This window comes from Etheostoma cragini, chromosome 1 (assembly GCF_013103735.1).
Source record: "Etheostoma cragini isolate CJK2018 chromosome 1, CSU_Ecrag_1.0, whole genome shotgun sequence".
Classification (NCBI taxonomy): domain Eukaryota; kingdom Metazoa; phylum Chordata; class Actinopteri; order Perciformes; family Percidae; genus Etheostoma; species Etheostoma cragini.
The window spans coordinates 15,148,043-15,172,687 of record NC_048407.1 but is presented as its reverse complement, the minus strand read 5'-3'; the positions used below and the strand labels follow the sequence as shown (position 1 = coordinate 15,172,687).

Sequence of the window (24,645 nt, the reverse complement as noted above, 5' to 3'; positions counted from 1 at the left end):
TAGCATACATCAACTGGCACATGGTAAACCTGTGGCCTGCTGGGAACCATACAATTTGGGGTACGGGCTTTACTTTGAGATAAGCCAGCCTTGGGTACAACATTACATGTACACTAGGGCGTAATTTCCAGTAAAAATAAGGGGATTATATATAAGGGTAAAGTTAGCTCGAACATTATGCAATGACCTGCTCAATAAAGTTTACAGCAGAGCGATGTAGCCCTGCCCCTTTAACAGCTCTCCTCCCCGTCTCTCCCACTGTGGTGTTGCTCTCTTCCCCATTTCGTTGCTTTGTTTTCATTGTCGCTTCTGATCATGGCTGCTCATTCTACCGAAGAACCGTTCCCCTTTCACGGGCTGCTCCCCAAGAAAGAAACTGGAGCCGCGTCTTTTCTCACCAGGTTCCCCGATCACGATGGCCGAGGAGTGCTCATCGCTATCCTTGACACCGGCGTGGATCCCGGGGCTCCCGGCATGCAGGTAAATCTGACCGGCTGGCTCACGTTAGCTTAGAGCTAACTGGTGCAAGGTAGCAAAGCTAAGGCCCAACTCATAGTCACCCAACGGCAACTGCTAGCTAGCCAGACGGCTAGCATCGATTTATAAACGCACCTATGAGTTCATAGCTTTTACGACAATCAAATCAACACAAAGACATTGGTAGCAAACATGTCCTCCTGGTGTCGAATTGTGTTTCTGTGCTAGACTATCCAGCTAACTTAGAAATAAGTACTAGCTAACATTAGCGGTAACATTAGCTAATTGGGCATACTTGCTAGCCTGGCAGCTAGCTAACAGCATAATACGTCCGCTTCAGTTTTCCTTCCAACTCCTTAGTGATTTCAATTAGTCCTGTCTGTGTGAATGCGAGTTTACTGTTGAGACCAGATTTGTAGCAAAAACAATCGATCGGTTAGATGTCGGTTAGTGAGCTGTAACTACATGTTAACTGCCAAGTCACACTGGAGTCTAGCTTAGCTCACTGACGTTACACAGTGTTCGCTATGTAAGTTGATAAGCAACTGTCAATGTTCATACAAATATGTCCATAGATATGTCTCTGTAGCCAGGCATCTGGGTGTAGTCATGACTCAGACCTGAATTTTAATTGCCACATTTACACAACTAGCTACAAAGTTATGGAAGCCCATTTCCGCGAATGTGATGAACAAAAATATCTACTATCTCAAAATATTAAGCAACTTTCTCAAAACAATGAGATATAATAAAAATAGTATTTTACAGTATATTTGAGACTTTCTCTTTTGAGATTATCTCATTATTTAAGATACTATATCATTATTTTGAGAAACACTCATTATTTGAGATACTATATGACTTCTTTGAGATAATTCCTTATTTTCAGAGACTATCTCATTATTTTGAGACACTGTATGACGAACGAGAACCTTGGTTATTATTTTGGCATACTATGTTGGTTTAAGATACTATGTCTTTATTTAAAGATACTGACCCTACTACCACTTTGATTGTATCAGGGGTCAAAGAACTGTCTCAGCAGGATTCAGGAAAACTTGTCCATGCATTTAGTCAGTAGACTCGACTACTATGACGGTGTTATAGGTCCCCCTGAAAAATCGATAAGACAGCTGCAACTGATTCCGAATGCTCCTGCTCAAGTCCTCAGTAAGACCAAGAAATTGGACCACATCACTCCATTCTGAGGTGTTTATACTGGCTCCCTGTCTCTCAAATAATTAATAAAAAAAAGACAATACTACAGTTGGTTTTAAATCACTGAATGCGTTAGGGCCTAATACATTTTTGATCTTCTGCTACGTTATTATGAATCATCCAGACCTCTCAGGTCATCTGGGACAGGTCTGCTTTGTGGTCCCAGAGACAGAACTAAACAGGGGCAAACAGCGTTCAGTTCTTATGCACAATCTATCTTGAACAAACTCCCAGAACACTGCAGGTTCCCTGCAACTCGCTTAAATCAAGGCTGAAGACTTTTCTGTTTGACAATCAATCAAGTACGGGGGCGTCTGTGGCTCAGTGGTAGAGCGGTTACCTGCTAATAGGCGGTATCAGAGGCGATACATCTCTAGGGGCAATGCTTTTGCAAGGGCCTGGAAGTTTATTCACTTTTCAGGATGGTTTAAACATTACTCAGATTTAAGTTAAAATGTCCACAGCCCTCCCTGATCTGGATAAGTTACTTTTGCATGTACTGTGCATCCCTTTTAGCCGGAATTTCCTAACCGCTTACTGATTGCTTTCTTCATTGATGCTTCCTAAGGTCACAACTGAGGGAAAGCCAAAGATTGTCGACATCATCGATACAACAGGAAGCGGTGACGTAAACATGAGCACAGTGGCAGAACCTAAAGATGGGACAATCACTGGCCTCTCTGGTAGAACACTTAAGGTCCGTAAAATATGAACAAGAGCTGAAACATTGGTATTATCTAAAATCTAAAATATTCTGTATGGACCATTTTTAAATCTAACTAGTACAGTTCATGCAGTTTTCTTCATATTTGTCACACACTTACTTTTTATGTCTTCCAGATCCCTCCTGCCTGGGTCAATCCTTCAGGGAAGTATCGCATTGGAGTTAAAAATGGCTATGAGTTCTTCCCTAAGGCTCTCAAAGAAAGAATACAGGTAGGACATATGACCGTTGTACTAGGTCTGTCATGGGTTTGATTTTTGCAACACTATGGTTGTGCACTAGAGCTGTCAGTCTTCCTCAATAATACCATTCGAATAATTATTTTTTAAATCATCAAATAATATTCACATTTTTAATGCTCAAATGCAGCCTGTTATTAATATGTACTTCACTACTCAGGATATACACTGCCAATGCCACAATAAGCACGGGGTTGTTGCCCACGAGAGGGACTTCCAAGTGGACCTACGTCATTACACGCCGCTTTGTTTACATTTATTTACATTCATTTCCCACCACAAGCACACAGCAACAAATTCAAATCAACAGAGAATGGAACCTTATCTAACAAGTGTATTGAACACCGTTAGCTGTAATGGCTAACGGTGCTCGGCGGGTGGTGGTGTTAAAACTATTTCCCACACTTCTCCCGATTCCCAGTCCCGGTCATTTCCACTGTACTAACGTTACTCGGTACATAATGCTAACGTCAGCTCTGGGAAATTAACCCTCCTGTTGTCCTCGGGTCCAGTTTGACCCAATTTTTATTAAGTCTGTACCAGAAAATTGTGTTTCTTCTAACCAAATTGTCAAAAAATAAAAATAAACGAATGGTTACATGTAACGCTATTTACAAATCAAGTAAATGATCAGTTGCCTACTTTCATTGAATTTGGGTGTTTGATTCGATTTTACAGCATTGGAAGAAAAAAAAAATAGACAAAAGAATGTTTTCTTTGACAAAAATGTTGAAAGCCTCTTAAGCATGGGAAAACCAAAAACGCCAAATAAAGCGCGGAAGCACATCACAAGAAATGACAAACACGTTGTTAAAGCTTAAAAATAGCTTTTCTCCATTGCCGTGTTACTATTTAGTATAGATTTATGCCAGAGTAGTAAAACAATAATGCAACAAGCTGATTCTGATAATGGTTATTGTCGGAATCCTGTAGATCCAATGAATGAAGATATATTGGCTTCATCCTTGTGTGTTTTTAAGATACCTTTTGTTGTTGTTGTCCACTAGAAAGAGCGAAAGGAGAAGCTGTGGGACCCACCACACAGAGCAGCACTAGCTGAGGTCTCTCGCAAAACAGAAGAGTTTGACCTCTCTCACCCGTCGCCCTCACAGGTCAGACCTACAAACTGGAGTTCTTTGTGAACTCATCAGTGTTTGCATGCAGTTGCTAGTCACAGTTATGTGATGTTTCCTGCATGTATCCTTCCCCATGCTTCCTCTCTCCAGATGGAGAAGCTGCAAAAAGAAGAGCTACAGAGTCAGTCAGAGCTGCTGGCATCACTAGAAAAGAAGTACAGTGATCCTGGTCCTGTATATGACTGTGTGCTTTGGCACGACGGCGTCACATGGAGGCAAGCCATCCCAACTTTTTTCTTCTTAATATGTTTTTTTGTTTTGTTTTTTTGCTTCTGAAGCTGTTTACCCCCCGTGGTATATTTATCCTTCACTTTGTCTCTTACTGTCTCTCTAGGGCCGTAGTCGACACTTTAGAGAGTGGAGAGCTGTCCCAGTGCACTGTGCTGAGCTCCTACAGAGAATCACAAGAGTATGCCACGTTAGGAAATGCTGAGATGCTTAACTACTCTGTTAGTATTTATGATGAGGGAAACACACTCTGCATCGTCACCAGTGGAGGTGAGCTATCCCAAAGCATGTAATTCATATGATTCAGTCCGTTAACACAAACATATATTCAGCATTACAGCAGGATATGGCAGGTTCACAAGTAAAGGCTGCGTAATGTGTCGGAGTCCGCGGTGTATTTTCTGGTCTAACTTGCTTGTGATCTTTTAAAGGGGCTCACGGGACACACGTGGCAAGCATTGCAGCAGGTTACTTCCCAGAGGAACCCGAGCGCAATGGTGTAGCTCCCGGGGCCCAAATCCTTGCTCTGAAGATTGGAGACACCCGCCTCAGCACCATGGAAACAGGCACAGGACTCATCCGAGCGGTATGTTGCCAAGACCAATATAGAGCATCCTTTTTGCCTACCCTTTTCTTTCCTATTTTTTCCCACCCTTTTAATTTTTTCTCTCTCTTGTCACTCAAAGATGATTGAAGTCATCAACTACAAGTGTGACCTGGTTAACTATAGCTATGGGGAAGCCACCCACTGGCCCAATTCGGGGTAAGTAATGCAACAGAGGGTGTGGATGTCTGGGTTTGTTTGGTGTTGCACACTCTCACTGATTTATGTCAATTTGTCTTTTCAGGAGGATTTGTGAGGTGATCACAGAGGCTGTGCAGAAGCACAATGTCATATTTGTTTCAAGTGCGGGAAACAACGGCCCGTGCCTCTCCACGGTCGGCTGCCCGGGGGGAACCACCAGCAGTGTCATAGGTACTTACACTGATGACATGAGGATTGGTAATAAACCTCCAATCAGTTATTTATGAATGCTTATTAATCAAGTCTACGCCTTCAGGCTGCATGAAAAGCAAAAGAACAAAAATATTTTTTGTTTATTTGTACACACTGATCAACATTTACATTTTCTGGAAAACTGATGTATGTAGCCATGATCACACCGGGTCATTAACAGACATGTGCTACAGTTGATATTGTAGCCTATTGCTGAATGAATAACTTCATTGTGTAAGTTAAGATGGCTGCGGGGTATTTTGGCAACGGTCATGTTATTAGTTAGCAGTTAACTCAATTTACCCGACCCAGGGTGAGTCTGATGAAAACTGATGTCAAACCTGGTTCAGCTGAGATTTTCTTGCAATGCGCAGCGCTGTGAAGGTATAATCTCCAAGATTACATTATGTTATGCCTCTGTTTAGTAGTGGTGGATGTAGGCTGCAGCTCACAGCATCTTATTACTATATAGTGTTGGCAAATGGCTTTTTATAGAGTTTACTCCTAGCGAAATAATAAACACTAAAAAGCGTGGGGCCTTTTTTTGGCCAACCTTATTCCACACAACAGTTGCAGCGTTCCTTTTAGCTGTCCGCTCGTGTGGAGAAAAGGTTCATTTGGTTTATCCAGCAATCACGTAGTTAAGGTTGGAAGCTGGAAATCACATGTGACGTGCCGGTTACCTTCCCACCAACCATGCTCCCAAGCACTGACACACGTGCATACATAAATACATACAGAGACGTCTGGCTTTATATTAGCAGTGTGAAAATTCCCAAAGCACTAATGGTCAAAATAAACAAAATCTAGTGTGTAGCTCTAATATAGTATATGTATTAATTTTCTTTACATGTCGCCCTTCTCTTCTTAGGAGTTGGAGCATATGTGACTCCAGACATGATGGTAGCAGAGTATTCCCTGAGGGAGAAGCTGCCTCCCAACCAGTACACCTGGTCATCCAGGGGCCCCAGTACAGACGGGGCCCTAGGGGTTAGCATCAGTGCGCCTGGCGGGGCTATTGCATCTGTACCCAACTGGACTCTTCGTGGCACCCAGCTGATGAACGGCACATCCATGTCATCCCCTAATGCCTGTGGCGGCATCGCACTAATCCTCTCAGGTGTGTCCAGTGTCACAGACTGATACCAGATGTGGGAATATATCACATGTATGGATGGATGTGTGCAGAAATGCAAATCTGATGCTAGTGTGTGTGATACCTTTTTGTGTGTGTGTGTGTGTGTGTGTGTGTGTGTGTGTGCGATAAAAGGATTAAAACAGAACGGGATCCGTCCCTCTGTTCCTGCGGTGAGGAGAGCGCTGGAGCACACTGCTCTGAAGGTTGATGACATCGAGGTGTTTGCACAGGGCCATGGGATAATTCAGGTAACTCTTCTGGCAATTGTAACTGTCTTAGCATGTTCTTTTATTTTTATTGTTAGATTTTTTGCTATTTGTCTGCTATGTGTCTGCGTGCTATCCAGTAATCTACTCTCTTTCTTCCTCTCAGGTGGACAAGGCATTAGACTACCTCACTCAACACGCCTCTTTACCCACAAGCCACCTAGGTTTCTCAGTAACTGTGGGATCACAAAAAGGCATCTACCTCAGGGACCCAGCCCACATTCTTGCACCCTCAGATCACGGAGTAGGAATTGAACCCATCTTCCCAGAGAACTCTGGTACTGCTCATACTTGGTAGCAAAGTCCTCCCATTTAAAGCCTTTTAGTTAAGTAAGTGTTTTCATCTTTTTAATCCTCCGTCTTCTTCTAACATCCACCACAGAAAACTCTGAGCGGATCTCCTTGCAGCTACACTTGGCGCTCACATGTGCCGCCCCATGGGTCCAGTGCCCCTCCCACCTAGAGCTGATGAACCAGTGTCGTCATGTGAATGTCCGCGTCGATCCCGTGGGACTGAGAGAGGGAGTGCACTACACAGAGGTAGGGATAGGACAGAGAGTCGGATGGAAATACTTTGTTCCTGAGTCCATCAATGTTAACTTTGAACGCATACCTTTTTTTTAAGGTGTGTGGGTATGATACAGCAGCACTTAGCTGTGGCCCCCTGTTCAGAGTCCCAATCACGGTTATAATCCCCACCAAGTGAGTTCTTACATCATTTCAGTTTTTTTTATTTCTTCTGTCTCTCTTCTAGCAAGAGTTTTTGTGTGTGTCTGACAGCTCTCTCTTTTTCATCTGACAGAGTGACAGATAGTCGTAATCACGAGGTGAGTTTCACAGACGTCCACTTCAGACCAGGCCAGATCAGACGCCACTTCATCACTGTTCCTCAGGGAGCCTCCTGGGCAGGTCAGTGGCATTTTGTTCTGTTTTGATTCATTAAGTAAAAATATGATTGAGTACAGCATGTTCCTCCATTTCTATTTGATCTAACATACACTTTTAGTAAAGAATACTGTTTTTAGATTTCAAGTTTAAAGCCTTACTTATTTGCTGAGTGGTTTCCCCCGAGGGCTCAACAGTTACCCGTACCAGAACTTAAGAACCTGTTTTTGCATATTGGTCACGTATATGCTGCGTCCCTCTGTGTCAGTGTGGGTTGTTCCTCCCACGCTCCTCCTGCCTTGGTGACTGAGCGTGTCGCTGTCACAATTGATTTGTTGTGAAATAGCATGGGCAAACATTTTTAAATCCATCCTGATTATCAAATAACCCAAGCCAGTAGTAAGAGATGTGACTTGAAATTACTTTGTTTTTTTTCTAAGTAGAGATAGATGTGCATAATCAAAATGTGGCTTTTAATGTGTAAATCTTTTCCCCCTTTTTCTCACTTCCCTGTCCTTGTCTCTGTCCTGCAGAGATCACGCTGACCTCTCATTCGGGGGATGTGTCATCAAAGTTTGTTCTCCATGCGGTGCACCTGGTCAAGCAGAAAGCATACAGAGCTAATGAATTCTACAAGTTCTCCTCACTGTTGGAAAGAGGCTCACTAACAGAGGCTTTCCCTGTTCTGGTACGTATATTTCATGTATAATGTACGCTTATTTGACGGGCATTTTTACACATATGTAATTCTGTGTAAGTAACAGAGTCACAAATGCCTGGAATAGAAGTCACTTTGTTCCCTAGATGCATACATATAAAAATAGCTAACTACAACTAATTTCCATGTTTTTTGTCTCCTCCCCAGTCAGGAAGGATAGTAGAGCTGTGTATTGCCCGCTGGTGGGCGAGCCTCGGTGACGTGACAGTGGACTACAGCATCTCGTTCCACGGACTCAACACTTCCCCTTCACCCCTGCACATAGTAATAAGAATACAGACTTACAGATTAGAAACTCTGACAAGTAAGCTGCAACCCAGGCATGATCCCTTATCTGTTTGTAACTCATATTTGTCTCTGCCCAGCATGCCTCAGAGGGAGTCACGCGTTTTGATGTGTTGTCGCCTCTGAGATACGAGGAGGTGTCCCCAACCATCACCCTCAAGTCTTGGGTTCAGCCTCTCAGGTAAACACACACACACACACACACACAGACACAGAGTATTCAGTGCAGTACATTGTTTCATCCTTCTTGTTGTTGCTGTTCCAGGCCGTTAAATTCAAAGATAAAAGCCCTGGGATTGAGGGATGTTCTGCCTAACAACAGACAAATCTACGAGATTGTGCTCACCTATAGCTTTCACCAGGTACGACACCATCAGCACTTTCTTTGATACACTTTTCTTTGTTTTTGCATGTGTGTTTAACTCTCTCTTTCTCTGTCCTCAGCCTAAGAGTGGAGAGGTCACCCCCAGCTGTCCCATGCTGTGTGAGCTGCTGTATGAGTCTGAGTTTGACAGTCAGCTCTGGATGCTGTTTGATCAGAACAAGAGACTACTGGGCTCAGGGGATGCCTACCCACACCAGGTAGTCTTAGCCACATTAGGAGCTTATATGTTTTTATTCTTTGCCAGGTGTTCACTCATAGCTGTAGATCTCTAGATTTTTCTAATGTGCCACCCATTTGTTTCACTTCTCCAGTATTCTCTGAAACTGGAAAAGGGGGACTACACCGTGCGTCTGCAGGTCCGCCACGAGCAGTCCAGTGAGCTGGAGCGGCTTAAGGACCTGCCGTTTGTGGTTTCTCACCGTCTGTCCACCACACTCAGTCTAGATGTGTACGAGTCCCACCGTGCTGCCCTCATGGCCAAGAAGAAGGCAAATTCTGTCACCTTGTGCCCTGGTGCCACACAGCCCTTCTACGTCACAGCCCTGCCAGACGACAAGTAAGTCCATTTGGCGGGGGGGCTTTTCATTTGCATTGTATGAAAGTTATAAAAGGAACTTTATTTTAAAGAACTTATCATGCACAGAACAAAAAAGGCTGAGTTTCTTAAGAATCAGTTAGCTGAAGCTTAATTGGTGCTTGATATAAAAAGATTACCATTAATTTACTTCCAGGACATATTCCAGTCCTTCGTGACACCATAGCACTGAGGAAGAAGCAGCTGTGACAACTGTAGATTTGGGGGGGAATCACCAGAGGCCCCGCAATACAATATTAACACAATACTAGTATTTTTGCAACAAATTGCATTATTCTGCGATGTATTGCAATTTATTTTCCTGATTTTATTTATTATATTTCTGTGATCTAATTCCCTGTCTATATTCTCTTTATCACTTTCTCCCTTTGTTTGTTTTATTTTCTTCAGGATCCCAAAGGGGACGAGTCCAGGATGCTATCTTTCAGGCTCTCTGGTTGTCCCCAAGAGCGAGTATGGCAAGAAAGCAGTGAGTGGACGTATTTGTTGTTACCCTCGATCCTCCTTGTCCCTGTTTAGTTTAACTTTCTCAGGCTAACAACCAGATATCAGGCTTAACTAATTATTTATTTATCATCCGGCTAAATTGTTTCTTTGAAAGCAGTTTGGGGATTGATTTGTAAATCCCGGAGGAAGATATCTTGGTTAATAGTGCACTCTAATTTGAAAATAAAGGCAAATTTAGTGGAGATTTGAAACCTTGAGCAGCGTTCATGTGAGTGCTGATCATGTGATTGTGGTTACATGAGGTTGGTGGGTTGAGAGCCATCCCAACATGCACTGAGGCAATAGATTGATTCATAATCTCATTTTATGTGTTTCTGCATTGTTACTAGTTTTTGTACTATATTGTTGTCCTCCACAATGTTTCCACTGTTTCCAAACGTTTATCACTGTCACACAGTTAAAACATTACTACATTCTATTGTGCCCACTCACAGGTGTGTGTGTACAGAAAAAACAGAAATTGGTTAAAAGTTTTTACAGAAATGTTACATTCACTTTGAATTGTGATTGATTTGATTTCTGGAGCTTATTCTCAGGCACTCCTCTTTACATCATCTCACGTGTGTCATGTTTGTCTTTGGCTGAACTCGGCGGACTCCGTGGCTCCAATGTAAAGATGTTCCTGTCTAACTTTAGCACCCTTTTACAAATGCACATTTTTCCAATGTTTTTCTATATTGTTTCACATTGCTTTGCCGAAAATCTATTTATTGTCTCGCACACGCAAGAATTGTTAGTCAAAGATTCACTGTGGACCCACATCCTATTGATTTCCTGTAGTTTTCGGTTCCGAGTTGTAGTGCTTCACCCTTGGTGGCGGAGCAGATTTGTTAGACGTGAGCACAAGATAGAAATCGGAGCATGTCAGCAACAAGGATTACACCACTGTTTACCACTGTAGCAATTATTGAAGTGAGACAGGTAGGTGGATTGGACTGCGATTTTGAGCGTGGATGAAAGAAACATGACGAAATAGAGAATCCTTTTTGGTTTTTGTTTGTGTTGTCTCTTCCTCACTGTGTGTTATTCTGACCACCAGGGGCAGGCCTCTGCAAAACGACAAGGGAAGTTTAAAAAGGTACTGGATGAGCTAGATACACTGTACAACAGAGCGTCCACTGCTCTCCTGTCATTAGGAATTGGCTTATTCCTTACCATACGATGGGATTTGTTATATCTTTAGGAATTATGTCAAAGCATGCCATTATTGCTGTATTGAAATATGCAACAGGCTAGTCATAATATGTAATTATTTTGATAAAGAGTAGTCAAAGTGTTCCGGTGGTCATTTAAAAATTACCAATATATAATGAGCACTATTTTAAGCTTTTCAACTGGGTATTAAAAAGCATTTTTCTTAACTGATGGAAAAAGGGATAACCAGAAGGAGTCAAAGGACATGGCACTGTTGGGAAGAAGGGGAGAATTTGGGATTCAGAGTAGGTCATGGGTTTTTATTGAACGTATCACTTATTGTTGGACTAAACTATTTTTTTTATGTGTTCATACAGGATATTGTTCCAGTCGTCTACCACTTAATTCCTGCTCCCAACAAATCCAAAAATGGAGGGAAGGAGAAGGACAAGGAAGGAGACAAAGAGAAAGACGTGAAGGAGGAGTTTGACGAAGCTATGAGAGACCTCAAGATTCAGTGGATGACAAAGTGTGTACAGTAGCTCTACTGCTTTTTAACCAACACATGTTTTTTGCTTGTTTTTCCTTTTTTATTTTTTTATTTCTCATTTTAACCAATGTGTCATGTTGTCTTTTTGCGGTTAAGGTTAGACACCAGCTCCATCTATGATGAACTGAGGGAGAACTACGGCGATTACCTCCCACTGCACGTGCAAAGACTGCACCAGCTGGACTCTGAAAAGGTAACGGGACACACCAGCAAGAGAAAAGGGGAAATGGAGGAAGCTGGAACGGAATTTAATCCCAGGAGCATTTCTTAATTTTTCCAGCTAAGTTGGATTCTAAACAATGCAATTATGTCTGTTCACAGTCATTTCTCCTCCTCCTGTTTGTGTTCAGGAGCGTGTAAAGCGTCTGGGGGAGGTGGAAACAGCCGCTGACGTGGTCATCTCCCACATTGACCAGACGGCCCTGGCTGTTTACCTCACGTTAAAGACAGACCCTCGGGCTGATGCCGCATCTATCAAGACGTATGTCCCTCTCACACAGACATACACGCACACACACACACATGCGCACACACACACACACACACACACACACATTAGTATTATTAGTAGAAATATAAACATCTTTAGAATCCTTCATCAACTCAAACTCAATTGGTGGTAAGGGGAAGCAGAGCAGGATAATATTGGGTATACCACACAAAAACTGAATTACAGTAACCCATGAACAAAAGAAATCGTTGAATGCATTGAACATTACAGACTTGTAATATTTACTAATATTACAATAAACAGATCCTAAACAAGCATAGAACATGAACTGATAGATACATTAGCAGCCAAACTTCTGGAACTTATTCAGCTGAGGTGGTACGCCTTCCTGATCCGGACACATCTCACCTGATCAAATTAGTGTGTATTTCACTACCCTCATTATTGGTGTAGCTTTCTGAAAAGGGAAAAAACACATTTGTTTGTCGGGCAGAGGAAAAGTTGAAATCATAAGCCATAAACACACACTAACCCAACTCATTCACGCAGGCGTGTTGTCCCCAATTGATCGTCTGGTGTTACCAGTAGCTTTTGTTTGCTAATGTTTAAATCACTGCTTAAGACGCACCTGCAGCTTTTAACCCTCGTTAACCTGGATTATGAAGTTTTAAAGTGTTGTTGTTTTTTGTGATGTATTTTGGTTGGAGTTTTTTTTTACTCTTGTTATTTATGTATTTGACATTGACCCTGTTCAGCACTTTGGTCAACTGCTGTTGTTTTTAAATGTGCTATAGAAGTAAAATTGACATTGACAATGTTAGCAAAACTTGCAATAGATATCGCCATGTTACTGACATTAGTGAGTTAGTTTACCGACTGTGAGACTCTGTTTTTGCTACTGCTGCACTACTAAACACTAAGGTTTAGTGCTTAACTTTTTTTATAACAATATACGTCTGTTACATTCAAGCCATTGCCAAACAAGTTGATACTAAGCTATGAAGACTGCTCAACAAAACGCTCTCTGTATTTCTCAGTATGGCTGTGTTCAGAAGCTGGTGTCATCCGACGGCGTTTACGCGCACAAAATATTTGAAGAGTTCTTCTGAAGAGTGCATGTTTTTTTTAATTCTCCGTGTCCTCCTTTGTCACAAGCAACTGCGTCATTACTTAGAATTCCTAATGGGGGAGACAGAAACTATGCACTGGAGTGCTGTGTGAAATAGGGCCTCTGCTCTTCTCCCCCCAAAGCTTCACTTTTAATTAAGTGTATGGATTAGTTTGCGTCAGCCAATGTGGTCTTTGTTTCAGGCAAAGCGGCCCACCTCTGCTTTTAAACACTGTGGGGACACCCTGAGTAGATTTATTAAACAGCCTTTTAAAATGAATTAAAAGGCCTTCATTCTGTCTTTAACATCTGCGTTTCAGTGACATGGAGAAGCAGAAGTCGTCTCTGCTGGACGCTCTGTGCAGGAAGGGTTGCAGTCTGGCCGACCAGCTCCTGCTGCCCCCGGCGCCGCAGGATGGCGCCGGTGCTGTCTCCACGGGACCAGCAGCGGCAGACGAGGAGGTTGGGGAACAGGTGGCCAGCAGTTCTGACGACGCCGTGCACAACGTGGTTCAAGCGCTGACGGATACGTTTTGGGAGGTGCAGAAGTGGGCAGAGCTAACTGACTCCAAGGTAGGCAAAATGTTTAAAAAATAACATAATTAAAGAAAAGCCAAAGTCGTTCCATTATAATGGAGGACAGGTGGGCGAAATTCTATATTTTTTCTTTTGGTCAACAAATCCCATGAAAAGATTGAATTGAAAATAAACAATGTCACCAGACTTGTTCTCATCCCTTTACCTGTGATTTAGTTTCCTCAATGTTCTAGCACTGTATGATCAGTCATAAGGACCGCACAATCTGAAGGTTGTACCTAAAACATTGAGCTTTGTTGGGGGCCATGATGTTGTGGCCCTCCTCTCCAAGGGGATCGGGATTAATTAGATTTTTCAGCTTGCTCCATTAGTGGTAAACGAGTTGGTGAAGGAATATAAGCCTTGTCGGTCTCCCCTCGTATTGCGCATGACATACGTCGCAACCAAACGTTACCGATTGGTTACGACAGATCCAGTGTGGGGAGATCCAGACATTCTGGACAAATAAAATGTACCAAAGTCTGGTAGCACCAGGCTACTGGTTTCTACCCTAAAAATGTGAATTTGGGTGGATATATAACATGTTGCTATAAAGCTCACTTCTTTGTATAAATTAAATAAATGTTAAGATAATATATTTTCTTTGTCTTCTGTCTTTTCGGCTCAGGTGTTGATGTTTTCATACAAACACGCTCTTGTGAACAAGATGTACGGTCGAGCCTTAAAATACGCCTCAAAGATGGTGGAGGAGAAGCCCAGCAAAGACAACATGAAGAACTGCATACAGGTATGAGAGCAGTGACGGCTGATATCGGTTCAACGTAAATAAGATGTATACTAGATATTTGGCTGCATACTCTCCAAGCAGAGTAATAGAATATTCTGCCCATTACCCTTGGAATAATCTTCCTGTATTTAATTTTATTTATTTTTATTTTTTTTGCAGCTTATGCGACACCTCGGATGGATACACAGCGCCACCTTCAGTGAGAACTGGCTACCGGTCATGTACCCCGCAGAATACACACTCTTCTAGGCACAGACACACATGCATGCATGAGCAGCATGGCCATTCATGGTCCATTACATGATACCTTTCATATCATGTCCCTCAGGGTCACACATGGTCTATGCATCTGGGTTTTCAAATTTAGAAGTAGGTGGACACCAAAATGAAGGCGGCACTCAACACTTTATAAGGCAAAAAGGAATAATTTTAAAGATTGTTTGTCTTTAAATGTCTCATGGACCTACAGCTCTGCAGACCATGTGGCCCGACGGTTAATTTGAATGCCACCAACAGAAAAATGCTTCAAACTACCGCCAGGGCTCATTAAAACTGTAGCTCAGTGCTTTCTTAGTTGGGTGTTGTCCTTTACTTTGGTGTCATCTACACATTTGGAAGCTTTCACAACCCCACTCACCCTCAGCTGTCTGGACTCCATATCACATAGATAATCTCATTCTCTTGTGTAAATATTCTGTAAAAGGGACAGTGTGGACTCCAGTGATGCAGCCTAAGTCTTGTAAAGAAAAATAAACTGTGACTCCATCTACTCACTTTAAAAAACAAAAACAAATCGACAGCAGAAAAACTCACAACTGGCTGTTCTAACGCTTCAGTGAGAAGACAGGAGGACTTGCTTCTGCACGATGTTCGGACATACGAAGGCACGCAGAGTCCGCCTGATCCCTGGGTTAAAAGGGAGACACAACTTGATATCTTTTTTTTTTTCCTTTGTTTTTTGATTGTTCCAGCCAGGCCGGGTTGATAAAGTTAACATTATTAGTCTTGTCTGTCTTTTTAGGCTCCGACACTGTACACAGAACACGAGACAATATTAAGGGTGCCTTTCTACCTGTACCTTACCTTTTTTTTCTGATGGGATATTAACCAATGCAAGGCTGCAGAATCAGTAGCGTCAGGCAACACTCAATCGCTTGCAATCATTTCACCCATCAGCCTTTTGGTGTCAAATGTGGTTATAAAGCTCCTATCTGCAGTTTGATGTGTCCGTGCACTGTATGCAGGCTGTCAGGGATTTGTCAGCTAATAGTAAGCCACAAACACTGGGCTTCTGCTTACATCCAAAGTTGTTGGCCACTTATTTTATACTGCAGTTACATGAGCAGCACATTTGACAAACTTTATCTTTAGAGACCTCACAAAATGTAATGGATGCAGTTTTGGGCAGCGGGAGGATGTTTAGATTTCATTGTTAAATGTTCACTCAGTATTAGACGTGTCTGTGCAGCATACTGATTGTTGCATTTGTACACAGTGTCATAAAGTAATGTACATACACACGTAACATAAAAAATATAAAAATGCAATAGGTATATAATACAAATATTATTCTAATTGATGTATTTTGCGTATATGCATGTCTTCTAGGATGTAAGGAAAAGCAATTGTTTTATTTGAAAGCAGATTTTAGTTCTTTCAATTTGAAAGATTTTTAATCCCAAACAAGATTCTGAGGATAATCCACTGTTTTTTGTGTGTTTGTGAATGACTTAACATGTTACTTGTGAGCATATTTGGTGTACATGAACATTTTCTCCCTACAGAACTGAAACTATAGATTTTTTTAATGTTTTCTTCAGATACTTTGACTTTAAAGGAACATGCCAGTGGGTTTTGTACTTTTTATCTGATTTTACTAAAAATAACTTTACATCACAGCTAACCATTTTTTTTTCAATGGATTTGTTTAGGCATCTGTTTATCTTCAAGATATTGGGTGACTTTTGAAACCCAATGGTGAACACCAAGTCTCCATTAAAAGCCCTTAAAACCAAATTTCTCAATCATCTTTTTACTGTGGGCGATGGGGTTCCACATAAACACACCATTTTCTGGCAAAGTCAGAACAGTTTTCATTAGGTCACAGAGGATTTCTGTTTGTGCTGTCTCATTGGGTTGAGGTGGAACGGCCATATTTCTGTGCACCAATCATGATTTGGCAATCAAAACGAGATGAGTTTTGGGGTTGTATGTTTAGGTTGTCAATTAAAATTTGACTAAACCACACCCACAAAGTCTTGATGAAGCAGGTTAGCGGTATTGTTGAATGTTAAAACTCTTAAAGGTCCCATGACAGGGGGCTCTTTGGATGTTTTATTTAGAACTTAGTTGGCCCCTAACACTTTATTTGGAGCCTCTTTTACAAAATTCAGCCTTGGTGTAGAATTACAGCCATTAGAGCCAGTCCCACAATGAGCTTTCCTTAATATGTGCCATTTCTGAGTCTGTAGCTTTTGAGGAAGAGGGGGAGGGGGAGGGGGGGACTCTACCAGCTGCTACTTTGCTCGTTTGAAAGCTATGATATCTCTCACTCATGGGTGGGCCAAATTCTCTGGGCCGGCAAAGCAGAGAAAGGGAAGGTAACCTTGCCCCTTATGACCTCATAAGGGGCAAGATTTTAGGTAAGCCCATCTGAGCTTTCATGTTCTCAAAGGCAGAGCAGGATACCCAGGGCTCGGTTAACCCCTATCGCCATTTCTAGCCACTGGGGGTCCATAGGCTGGATGGGGGAACTCATATTAATGATTAAAAAAAAAAAAACTCAAAGGGAAGTTTCATGCCTTGGGACCTTTAACAAATTTTGATGCTTAGCTATGCAGTGTAATTGTGCACACATTTATTTGAAAAATACTTAGAAATGCTTTACTCTGCACATATAATGCAACTGTGACAAAACTGATTGCAGACTTAATGTGGGCTCGATGCATTTCTAAATGGTCAGGTTTACATGATTTTTAGTCTGGCTTAAACTTTAAAAACACTGGCATGGTCCATTTAAATATCTCGCCTGAATCACGTAACAAACTAGGACACGACTGTTTGTTTTTCCACTGCAAAAGAGGACCATGTTAAAGATACAAACTAGGGCTGGGCAATATGGAGAAATTCAAATATCCTGATATTTTGACCAAATACTTCAATATCAATATTGCAAAGATATTGTAGGGTTGATGATTATTGCTTTCCCAAAGTATTTACACAATAGGTTTTGTGAAATAATCATCAGTAATGTGGATATAATGATTCAGTGGGAAAAGGCAAATAACAGAACATTTGAAACAGTCTTATGTTCAGAAAATTACATCACTTTACTGTGATGCAACTCGAAAAACTAGGAAAAGACAACACTCGTGTCATATTACGATATCCAAAATCTAAGACGATGTCTAGTCACAAATTACGATTAAAAAATCAATATATTGCCCAGCCCTAATACAAACTATGTAATAACTACATACTTTTTATCTTTTTTTTGTAATTCTCCATCTTTTCTTTGCTTGTCGGCCTGTTAAACAAAAAGTGAGATTTCCTGTCACAGTCTGTAGTATTATCAGTTGAACCAGGTAATAATTGGCCCAATTTAAAGGCAGAATGAGTAGGATGTGTTGGCTGCAATTTGTAAACAACATTTAAAGTTGGCCCTGACTAAACTAGTAACGCTACTCGCCAGTGGCGAGTCAGTTATCACAGCCCATGTTGACTCAGGGGTGTTTCTGTTTTTAGCTGTGAGTTGCGTGCACTTTCTGCAGCGGTCAACACAGGCCTATCCAAGTGTGTAGGGCTTTACTAGACTCAGTTGGGTTTGACAGACTTTGTCCTCATCGTCTTTTTTGCTTCTGTTTTCTCTTGCTTCGTCCTTTTTTCTCCTCTTTCCTGTGTTTGGGGTTTGCTTCAGGCAAATGTTACGTCCAGGGTTCAGTTGTCTACAGTATGCGTTGCCAATAACAGTCTCTCCAAAATGGCCTTAACTTTCACCACAGGACTCTACCGTCCAAATACTTCAGAAATGCTTGTTATGGATGTTGAGTGTTTATATTTGTAGTCATACAATTTAGTAAATGCCAATATTTTACAGAATGTTATGAGATCAGGTTGTATGCTCTTAGTATTCTATTATTTTATACCCATTCTTCCTAGATGATGTGGGATAGATCCAAGCAACTGTCACACTATTTTGTGCTCACGTGGAATTAAGTCACAAAAAACTTCAAGGAAAAGGACACTGAATAAAAATTATTTGGAAGAATTTAAAGTGTGCTTTGGTCATCATTTGTATTTACAGCTAAATAGATGGTGTTGGAGTGTTTAGTTGGGTTATGTAAGTGAGTTTTATTCTTTTTATTGACCTCGTCATTTGAAATAGCCGGCTAAGAGTTTGTTCAGAAATGAGCAAAGTACAAGAAAAGGTTAACAGATGCGAAGGGTTTTTCTTCTTTTTTTTTTACTGTATTAAACAATAGAAATGTTTTTAAAAAAACGTACAATTCACATGCCGTTAAAACAGGACATTTTATAACTGATGTAGACACGCAGTCCTACCAGACTCTTGTACATTTTATTTGTACTTAATGAAAATGTAAACTGAGCTGAAGTACAATACGTAGGAGGGCGGAGCCAGGTTACAACAGTCCAACATGTCACATTCAAATTGGCTGCTTTGTCCCATAGCGGTCCACAACATAAAGATATTTGGTTATTATATATGAAATAGAAAAGCATTAAATGTGCACATTTGAGAAGCTAAAATGTCAAACTTTTAGCATTTGTTCTTAAAAGAAATAACTGAAAAGAGGACCTGTCAATTAATTCAATAATTGTTTTTACTTCAACACTGAGACATAACTAGTTTGATTCTAATTCTAACCTTATGCAGCACAGGTGTGAATTATTCAGGCTAAATAGGGTGCTTCACAAGGTAGTAAGTATGGCATCAGACCAGGAGAGCGTGGAGTGAAAGTTTAAGTTCAAGTAATAACTAAACTAAAACTCTTTCTGCATTGCCCTTCTTACCATCTTTAGTGCCTGCTGGTTGCGAGCATTATAAATCCTTTAAAACAGATTATGATATAATGGCCCCTGAAGCACACACGGGAAAAAGACCCTCCTCTCTACATAGCAGCATCTGACCCTCCAGTGGACAGAAAAAGGGGTTTGTTTAGCATCTTTAAAAATTATATTTTTAAAGGTAAATCAAACAGTAACTACAGTTCCGGTGATGGTTGAAAACTGGAGATGAAGAGAGGCTCTTGCTACGCCTTCCTGCAAGTCCAAGTTTTAATTACATTTTACAAATGAACATACAATTATTGCATGAAACCGTCAAAGGAAACCTATGGTGCAGGTTGAACTTTCTTAAAGCTGATCTAATTTACTGTGAAAAATAAACAACAAATGCAAAACTTAGTGGTGGCAGATGCTCGCTCTTTGACTTTCCAAAGAGTAATGTGAATAACGTTAAACAGAGGCTCTGACTCAGGAGTCCCTGGGCCTGTAGGGGCCATTGAGTAATCCATCCATATCTTTTCCGTCTCTCACACTCTACACGTTGCCATGAAGATCTTCATTTCATCGTCTTCAGCCAGTATACTTGTGTTGAAAGCCTTTTTAAATTTCTCCATGAAAGTCAGATCTGTCTCATACCTCACCTTGTTGGCCCAGATCAAAGTGGTTCCTGGTTTGCAGAAATGCTTCATGGTGACCAGGAGCTCATCCAGGAAATCGTGATGGTAGACCACATCAGCTGCCAGCACGTAGTCGTATCGGTAGACCGATGTAGGGTAGCAGCGCTCCAGGCCGTCACCCCAGGGCAGACTTGCCACTTGGGGTGTGTATCTGCAGTGGCCCCTGGTGTTCCTGTTAAGGTTGGCGCTCAGGTTGCTTAGGACCTCTGGAAGGTCTGTGGCTGTCACCCAGGCCCCTGAGGACAGTAAGAAGTTCATTGTTTCAGATACTCTAGTTCATCTAAACGCATAGTACTTCACCTGAACACCCTAATACACACTGGGAAGAACTATATAAATTACCCAAAGCCCACATGCATGCATACTGACCTATTGACACAACATATTTTTGTTTTACTTCAATGTGTGAGCCACACAGATTCAATTCAATTCAACAGATGTGTTCTCTTCTGTGTTTCTTCTTTTTAACTGCTCATCACTACCCCATATCTTTGTGTCTTGTTCTTTGATTGACTTCTACTCTGTACCTGTGCAAATGGCAAAAAACGTTGGTAACATTTTACTTGAAGTTTTCTACCTACGAGGGACATGACACTGTCATGAACACATGGCACATGAACCCTAACCATAACCATAGTCATAACTTGTCATGACAAAACCAAATGACACTGAATGACAAAATAAGCATTATTTCATAAATGTTTATGACTTCTTCATATTGTTTTATGACACGTTCATGACAGTGCCATGTCACTATATTGTAGATATCTTCAAGAAAAGTGTAACGAAAACTTCTTACCGAGGAGTGTTGCTACAACAGACAGGAGGCCAGTTCCTGCCCCAATCTCCAGGACCGCCTTGTCCATGAGACTCAACTGTTCGCGATGGGTGTCCAGGTAGTGACAGAGAGCCAGAGCCTGAGGGAAATCAAGACGACTATGAGTTACAGTGGTGGTATTGAGTGTTTTTAGATCAGTTCTGGTTCGGGGTTCCTGAAGCATCACTGGAGCAGGTTACGTACGGGCCAGGGGGTCAGAGCTACAAAGATGAGATATAAAATGGCAATTTAACCAACAAGGTCTTTGTATGTGAATATTAAGCAGTTGTATTATGTTGTCTAGGGGCCTCAGAGGTTATGACACCCCATATTCCAAAACTGACACAAACACTTTGGCATGTGATTGCACCAGTATACAGAGCCATCCTATAAATAATAGTATTAACACAGGTACTGTCTGTCATATTGTGGTGAATGAGGTTGCAAAAAAAGTGCTACTCACTGCTGGCCATATCATGCCTGCATACGAGTCAAGACCGCACCTGATGATGATCTCCTGGCCCACGTAATTGTACACCTCTTTATCTGCTTTGTAGAAAAAACACGGAACCCAGGCCGGTCTTTGTAGCTTCTGGTCGGCTGACTCATCTGAATGATACAAAAGTCAGATGCTCAGTTCCCTGTGGTCTCTGCTTAGTGTGAGTTTGGAAACATTTCACTTCCTGCTTTTTAATACATGGTTTCATTTGACCTTTTTTCCCCTCAATATCTTCTTCACCCCCATCTTCCTTCTCCTCTTCCTTCTCCTCCTCCTCCTCGCCTTCCTTTTCTTCTTCGTCTTTGCCTTCCTCTCCGCTTCTCAGACTACTGGGTCCCTCCACACAGCACGTGGACAAAGTATCCATATCAAATTCTGTATGCTGTTGGACTTGGACAGACAGATAACAGATATGCATTATAACTTCAGCTTCAATTAAACCTTTTTTTAATGTCATGTTTCTTTTTTAATTCATTTTTCTCTTAACTTAACTAACTTAATCTTTTTTTCTGTGTCTCTCATGTCTTTGTTATCCAAGTGAGAACAGATTAGAGGATATGCAAGATTATTTGCAAGATTTTGTACGATACATTTTAATATTTAACTGACTAATTAGCCACTGTGTCTATATAATTGTTGCACTTTTAACTGCAACTCTACAGTTTACCGAGCTAAATGCACAAAACAAGTCCTCTAACGTGACCAGGAACAGTCAAACTACATGGGACACACTTTTTCAGATCCTAACACCCTACGTCCAAAGTCTTGTTAAAAAAGTTCTCTCTGCAAGTATTTCCCACACAGCTTGTGTGAATAAAGTAACACCTTACCTGTGACCTTTGGCCTTCCTGCTGCTGCTTTATTTCCCAGTCAAGGATCTAAGGAGCAATGCATCTGGAGACCTCTGACTTTGAGGTTATAGTCTCAGCATCCTGTTGGTAACACCCATCATCATCACTACAAGGGCATGAGGGTATTTTTAGAGCTGTGCTCACTAGGAGAAATGAACACAAGCAAGCGCACATACGGTAAACACACACACAAATACACACACACACACGCACAAACAAAGTGAGGGAGCCAAAAGGAGAGAGAGAGAATGACGAGAATGTCATGATACCAACAGCCACGTATCTTGCTTCCAGTCTCATTTTAGTACTTCTCTGCTGGTGCTTTCCAGGAGCCTCCTCGGTCTGTAACCTCACACTGGATATCATTTGAAAAGATAAATTATGAAGCTCTAAAAAACCTACGGACGCATATTAGACTGGTAATGCAGCCCCAGACTAGAAGAGCAGATGTGTTTGGTCTGGGAGCATCTTGGCAGAAAATCACAAATGTGTGCGTGTGTTTTTGCAGCAACCTCAATTGCTTTACCAGAGATGGGAGGCGACAGGATCAAGCTGGCATGCATCACCTATGTGTTAACATTATATTCAGCCTTGGCCTTGAAGTATCACCTCCCAGTTTCATATATCTTCATACTAAATCCACTCACATCACAAAACTTGAAATCCATCCAGAACCTCAGAAAGGGTTGATGTGGAGCAACCTTATTTAGATAAAAGATGCAAGTTCTAAAGATTGATGCGGGGCAGCATTTCAGCTCCGTCTCTCAATGAAAGGCTGTTTTTTATCAAGAGACTGTTGAAAGAGTGCTAAAGTTAACCGATACCTCTTTAGGGCCGCAGTCTTCAACACTTTAGTAGGCCTACTCATTAGGCTCGACAATGATACACAGTGCAACCAGCTTAGATGGCCTCTCTGGTTCCTCTTTAATCCAGCGTGTATTCCTGCAGTCACACACACATCCATCACACAGGCAAAAAGACAAGGAATGGCGGGACAGAAAATGTTGGATGGATTTGGAATCATAACTTAGATATCAGATTTAATAGGTCATTTTAATAGCAGGTGACTTGAACTTACTCGTTCCAAGATGATCAAGCTAACTGGTGAGTTTCCAAAACATGCAAAGTTTGTGTGCGACTCATCTTACTGGAGCAGCACATACTGCTCAATATGGATGACCTGTCTTTCTTCATTTGACCGCTTTAAAGTGTTGCTCTGGTAATATTACCCAAAGAAGTCTCATCTAGTTGGAAAAATAAATGTTGCAAATATTTATTAAATTTGTTGGATTTACATAACATTTGATTGAGGGAAGATGTAAATGGACTGTTTTTGTGTAATGCTTTTCTATTCCTAACGACCACTCAAAGCGCTTTATACATAGTACAGGAACCATTCACCAGTCACACACGTTCACACACTGTGGCCGAGGCTGCCATACAAGGTGCCCCGTTTATCAGATAAACACCCAACCATATTTAAACTCGGATGGGGCATCATCGGGGAAAACTCTGGGTTCAGTGTCTTGCTCAAGGACACTTTGACATGGGACTGTAGGGCCAGGGATTGAACTTCTGATTGGCCGGCGACAGTTCTCCCACCGATCCACAGCTGTTTGTACATTGAATTTAAATGTGCAGCGGCAGTGTGATTATTATGTTCATATGAAAGTGAGCCTGAATATGACAGTAGGCCTAAGTATGATGGAAAGGGAAGACCTTAAACTATTTTTGAAATAGTATAGTGCAAGGCCTTATCCTGGCCTGAAAGTGCAAAGAACCTATAGATTTTGTAGAAATTATTCTTATTTTTCTGAGACCTTCGCCGCACACTTGAGGGGGTTAGAATGGACGGAAACTCACAAATATTTGCACACATGTCAGACAAATTGCAAATCTCTGTAGTGATTGGGCTTGGGTTTATTTGTTTATTTCAAAGGATCCCCATTAGCTGACGCCGAGACAACAGCTAATCTTACTGGGGTCCAAACAATACATCCAAAAGACAATAGATACAACCAAAATTACTCACAAATATATAAATTCACAAACACGTTATCAGGGGGCTCCATAGCGCCCCCTAACACTATATGGGAAAAAATGTAACGTTAACATACCAATTTTTGAGGAAACATAGGTCTCATCTTGAAGTTCATGTTGCATTTTTGATTTTTTTGTTTCCACCTGATAGGAAGTCAGCCATCTTGGTTTTAGTGCAAACTTTTTCATTTTACAAACAGGTGTTTGAGGACTTTTGGATGCACCAAAACGCTAAAAATTGTTCTGCCATGTGCAAAATAGTAAATTCTTTGATTTGAGTTTACATTTAGGTTTGGGGGTGTTTTGCTCTATAGCACCCCTAATTGGTTTTACTACTTGGGCATATTTTCGACGGCCTCAATATATACATA

At 41.4% G+C, this 24,645-nt stretch overlaps 3 protein-coding genes and 1 long non-coding RNA gene across 7 annotated transcripts in view; 2 read left to right on the top strand and 2 right to left on the bottom strand.

Moving 5' to 3' along the window:
* Nucleotides 1–228: 228 nt before the first annotated feature.
* Nucleotides 229–14,881, top strand: tpp2 (tripeptidyl peptidase 2). 3 transcript variants are annotated; one of them, XM_034878575.1, is made up of 29 exons: nt 229–480; nt 2,264–2,392; nt 2,536–2,631; nt 3,666–3,770; nt 3,885–4,009; nt 4,129–4,292; nt 4,454–4,608; nt 4,709–4,785; nt 4,871–4,998; nt 5,891–6,139; nt 6,290–6,405; nt 6,530–6,701; nt 6,806–6,963; nt 7,049–7,125; nt 7,226–7,332; nt 7,842–7,996; nt 8,174–8,290; nt 8,392–8,492; nt 8,577–8,673; nt 8,756–8,893; nt 9,008–9,252; nt 9,682–9,760; nt 10,838–10,876; nt 11,310–11,461; nt 11,579–11,675; nt 11,833–11,963; nt 13,362–13,614; nt 14,246–14,365; nt 14,525–14,881. In XM_034878575.1, exons 1-29 carry the CDS (start codon nt 316–318, stop codon nt 14,612–14,614), a joined length of 3,837 nt encoding a protein of 1,278 aa, XP_034734466.1. In that variant the 5' UTR covers nt 229–315; the 3' UTR covers nt 14,615–14,881. The 3 variants fall into 3 exon arrangements, with proteins under 3 accessions (XP_034734466.1, XP_034734475.1, XP_034734485.1); XM_034878584.1 differs by lacking the exon at nt 10,838–10,876; XM_034878594.1 differs by lacking the exons at nt 13,362–13,614; nt 14,246–14,365; nt 14,525–14,881 and having other exon boundaries at nt 11,804–11,963.
* A 7-nt stretch (nt 14,882–14,888) lies between these two features.
* Nucleotides 14,889–24,645, top strand: part of LOC117948845 — a 22,401-nt gene continuing 12,644 nt past the window's right edge. The window contains exon 1 of the long non-coding RNA XR_004657573.1: nt 14,889–16,078. This is a non-coding gene — a long non-coding RNA (uncharacterized LOC117948845). The remainder of the gene's footprint in view (nt 16,079–24,645) is intronic.
* On the bottom strand, nt 19,759–22,409 carry LOC117948817 (protein-lysine methyltransferase METTL21C). Of its 2 annotated transcripts, none has more exons than XM_034878698.1 (5): nt 22,214–22,409; nt 21,597–21,773; nt 21,348–21,493; nt 20,867–20,984; nt 19,759–20,303 (listed from the first exon to the last, which is right to left on the bottom strand). In XM_034878698.1, the coding sequence occupies exons 2-5, from the start codon at nt 21,748–21,750 to the stop codon at nt 19,918–19,920; spliced, it is 804 nt and encodes a 267-aa protein (XP_034734589.1). In that variant the 5' UTR covers nt 21,751–21,773; nt 22,214–22,409; the 3' UTR covers nt 19,759–19,917. The 2 variants fall into 2 exon arrangements, with proteins under 2 accessions (XP_034734589.1, XP_034734582.1); XM_034878691.1 differs by having other exon boundaries at nt 22,232–22,407.
* Nucleotides 21,802–24,645, bottom strand: part of ercc5 (excision repair cross-complementation group 5) — a 17,762-nt gene continuing 14,918 nt past the window's right edge. Inside the window, exon 17 of the transcript XR_004657551.1 lies at nt 21,802–21,812. The gene's annotated coding sequence lies outside the window, so the exon portion shown is untranslated. The remainder of the gene's footprint in view (nt 21,813–24,645) is intronic.

Coding starts and splice junctions, on each gene's coding strand:
- tpp2 (XM_034878575.1), top strand. CDS start 316: ATGGCTGCTCATTCTACCGAAGAACCGTTCCCCTTTCACGGGCTGCTC. Junction 481..2,263: donor CCGGGGCTCCCGGCATGCAG/GTAAATCTGACC, acceptor ATGCTTCCTAAG/GTCACAACTGAGGGAAAGCC. Junction 6,964..7,048: donor AGGGAGTGCACTACACAGAG/GTAGGGATAGGA, acceptor CTTTTTTTTAAG/GTGTGTGGGTATGATACAGC.
- LOC117948817 (XM_034878698.1), bottom strand. CDS start 21,750: ATGGATACTTTGTCCACGTGCTGTGTGGAGGGACCCAGTAGTCTGAGA. Junction 21,494..21,596: donor AGATATTGAGGGGAAAAAAG/GTCAAATGAAAC, acceptor TGTATCATTCAG/ATGAGTCAGCCGACCAGAAG. Junction 20,985..21,347: donor CAGGCATGATATGGCCAGCA/GTGAGTAGCACT, acceptor GATTTCCCTCAG/GCTCTGGCTCTCTGTCACTA.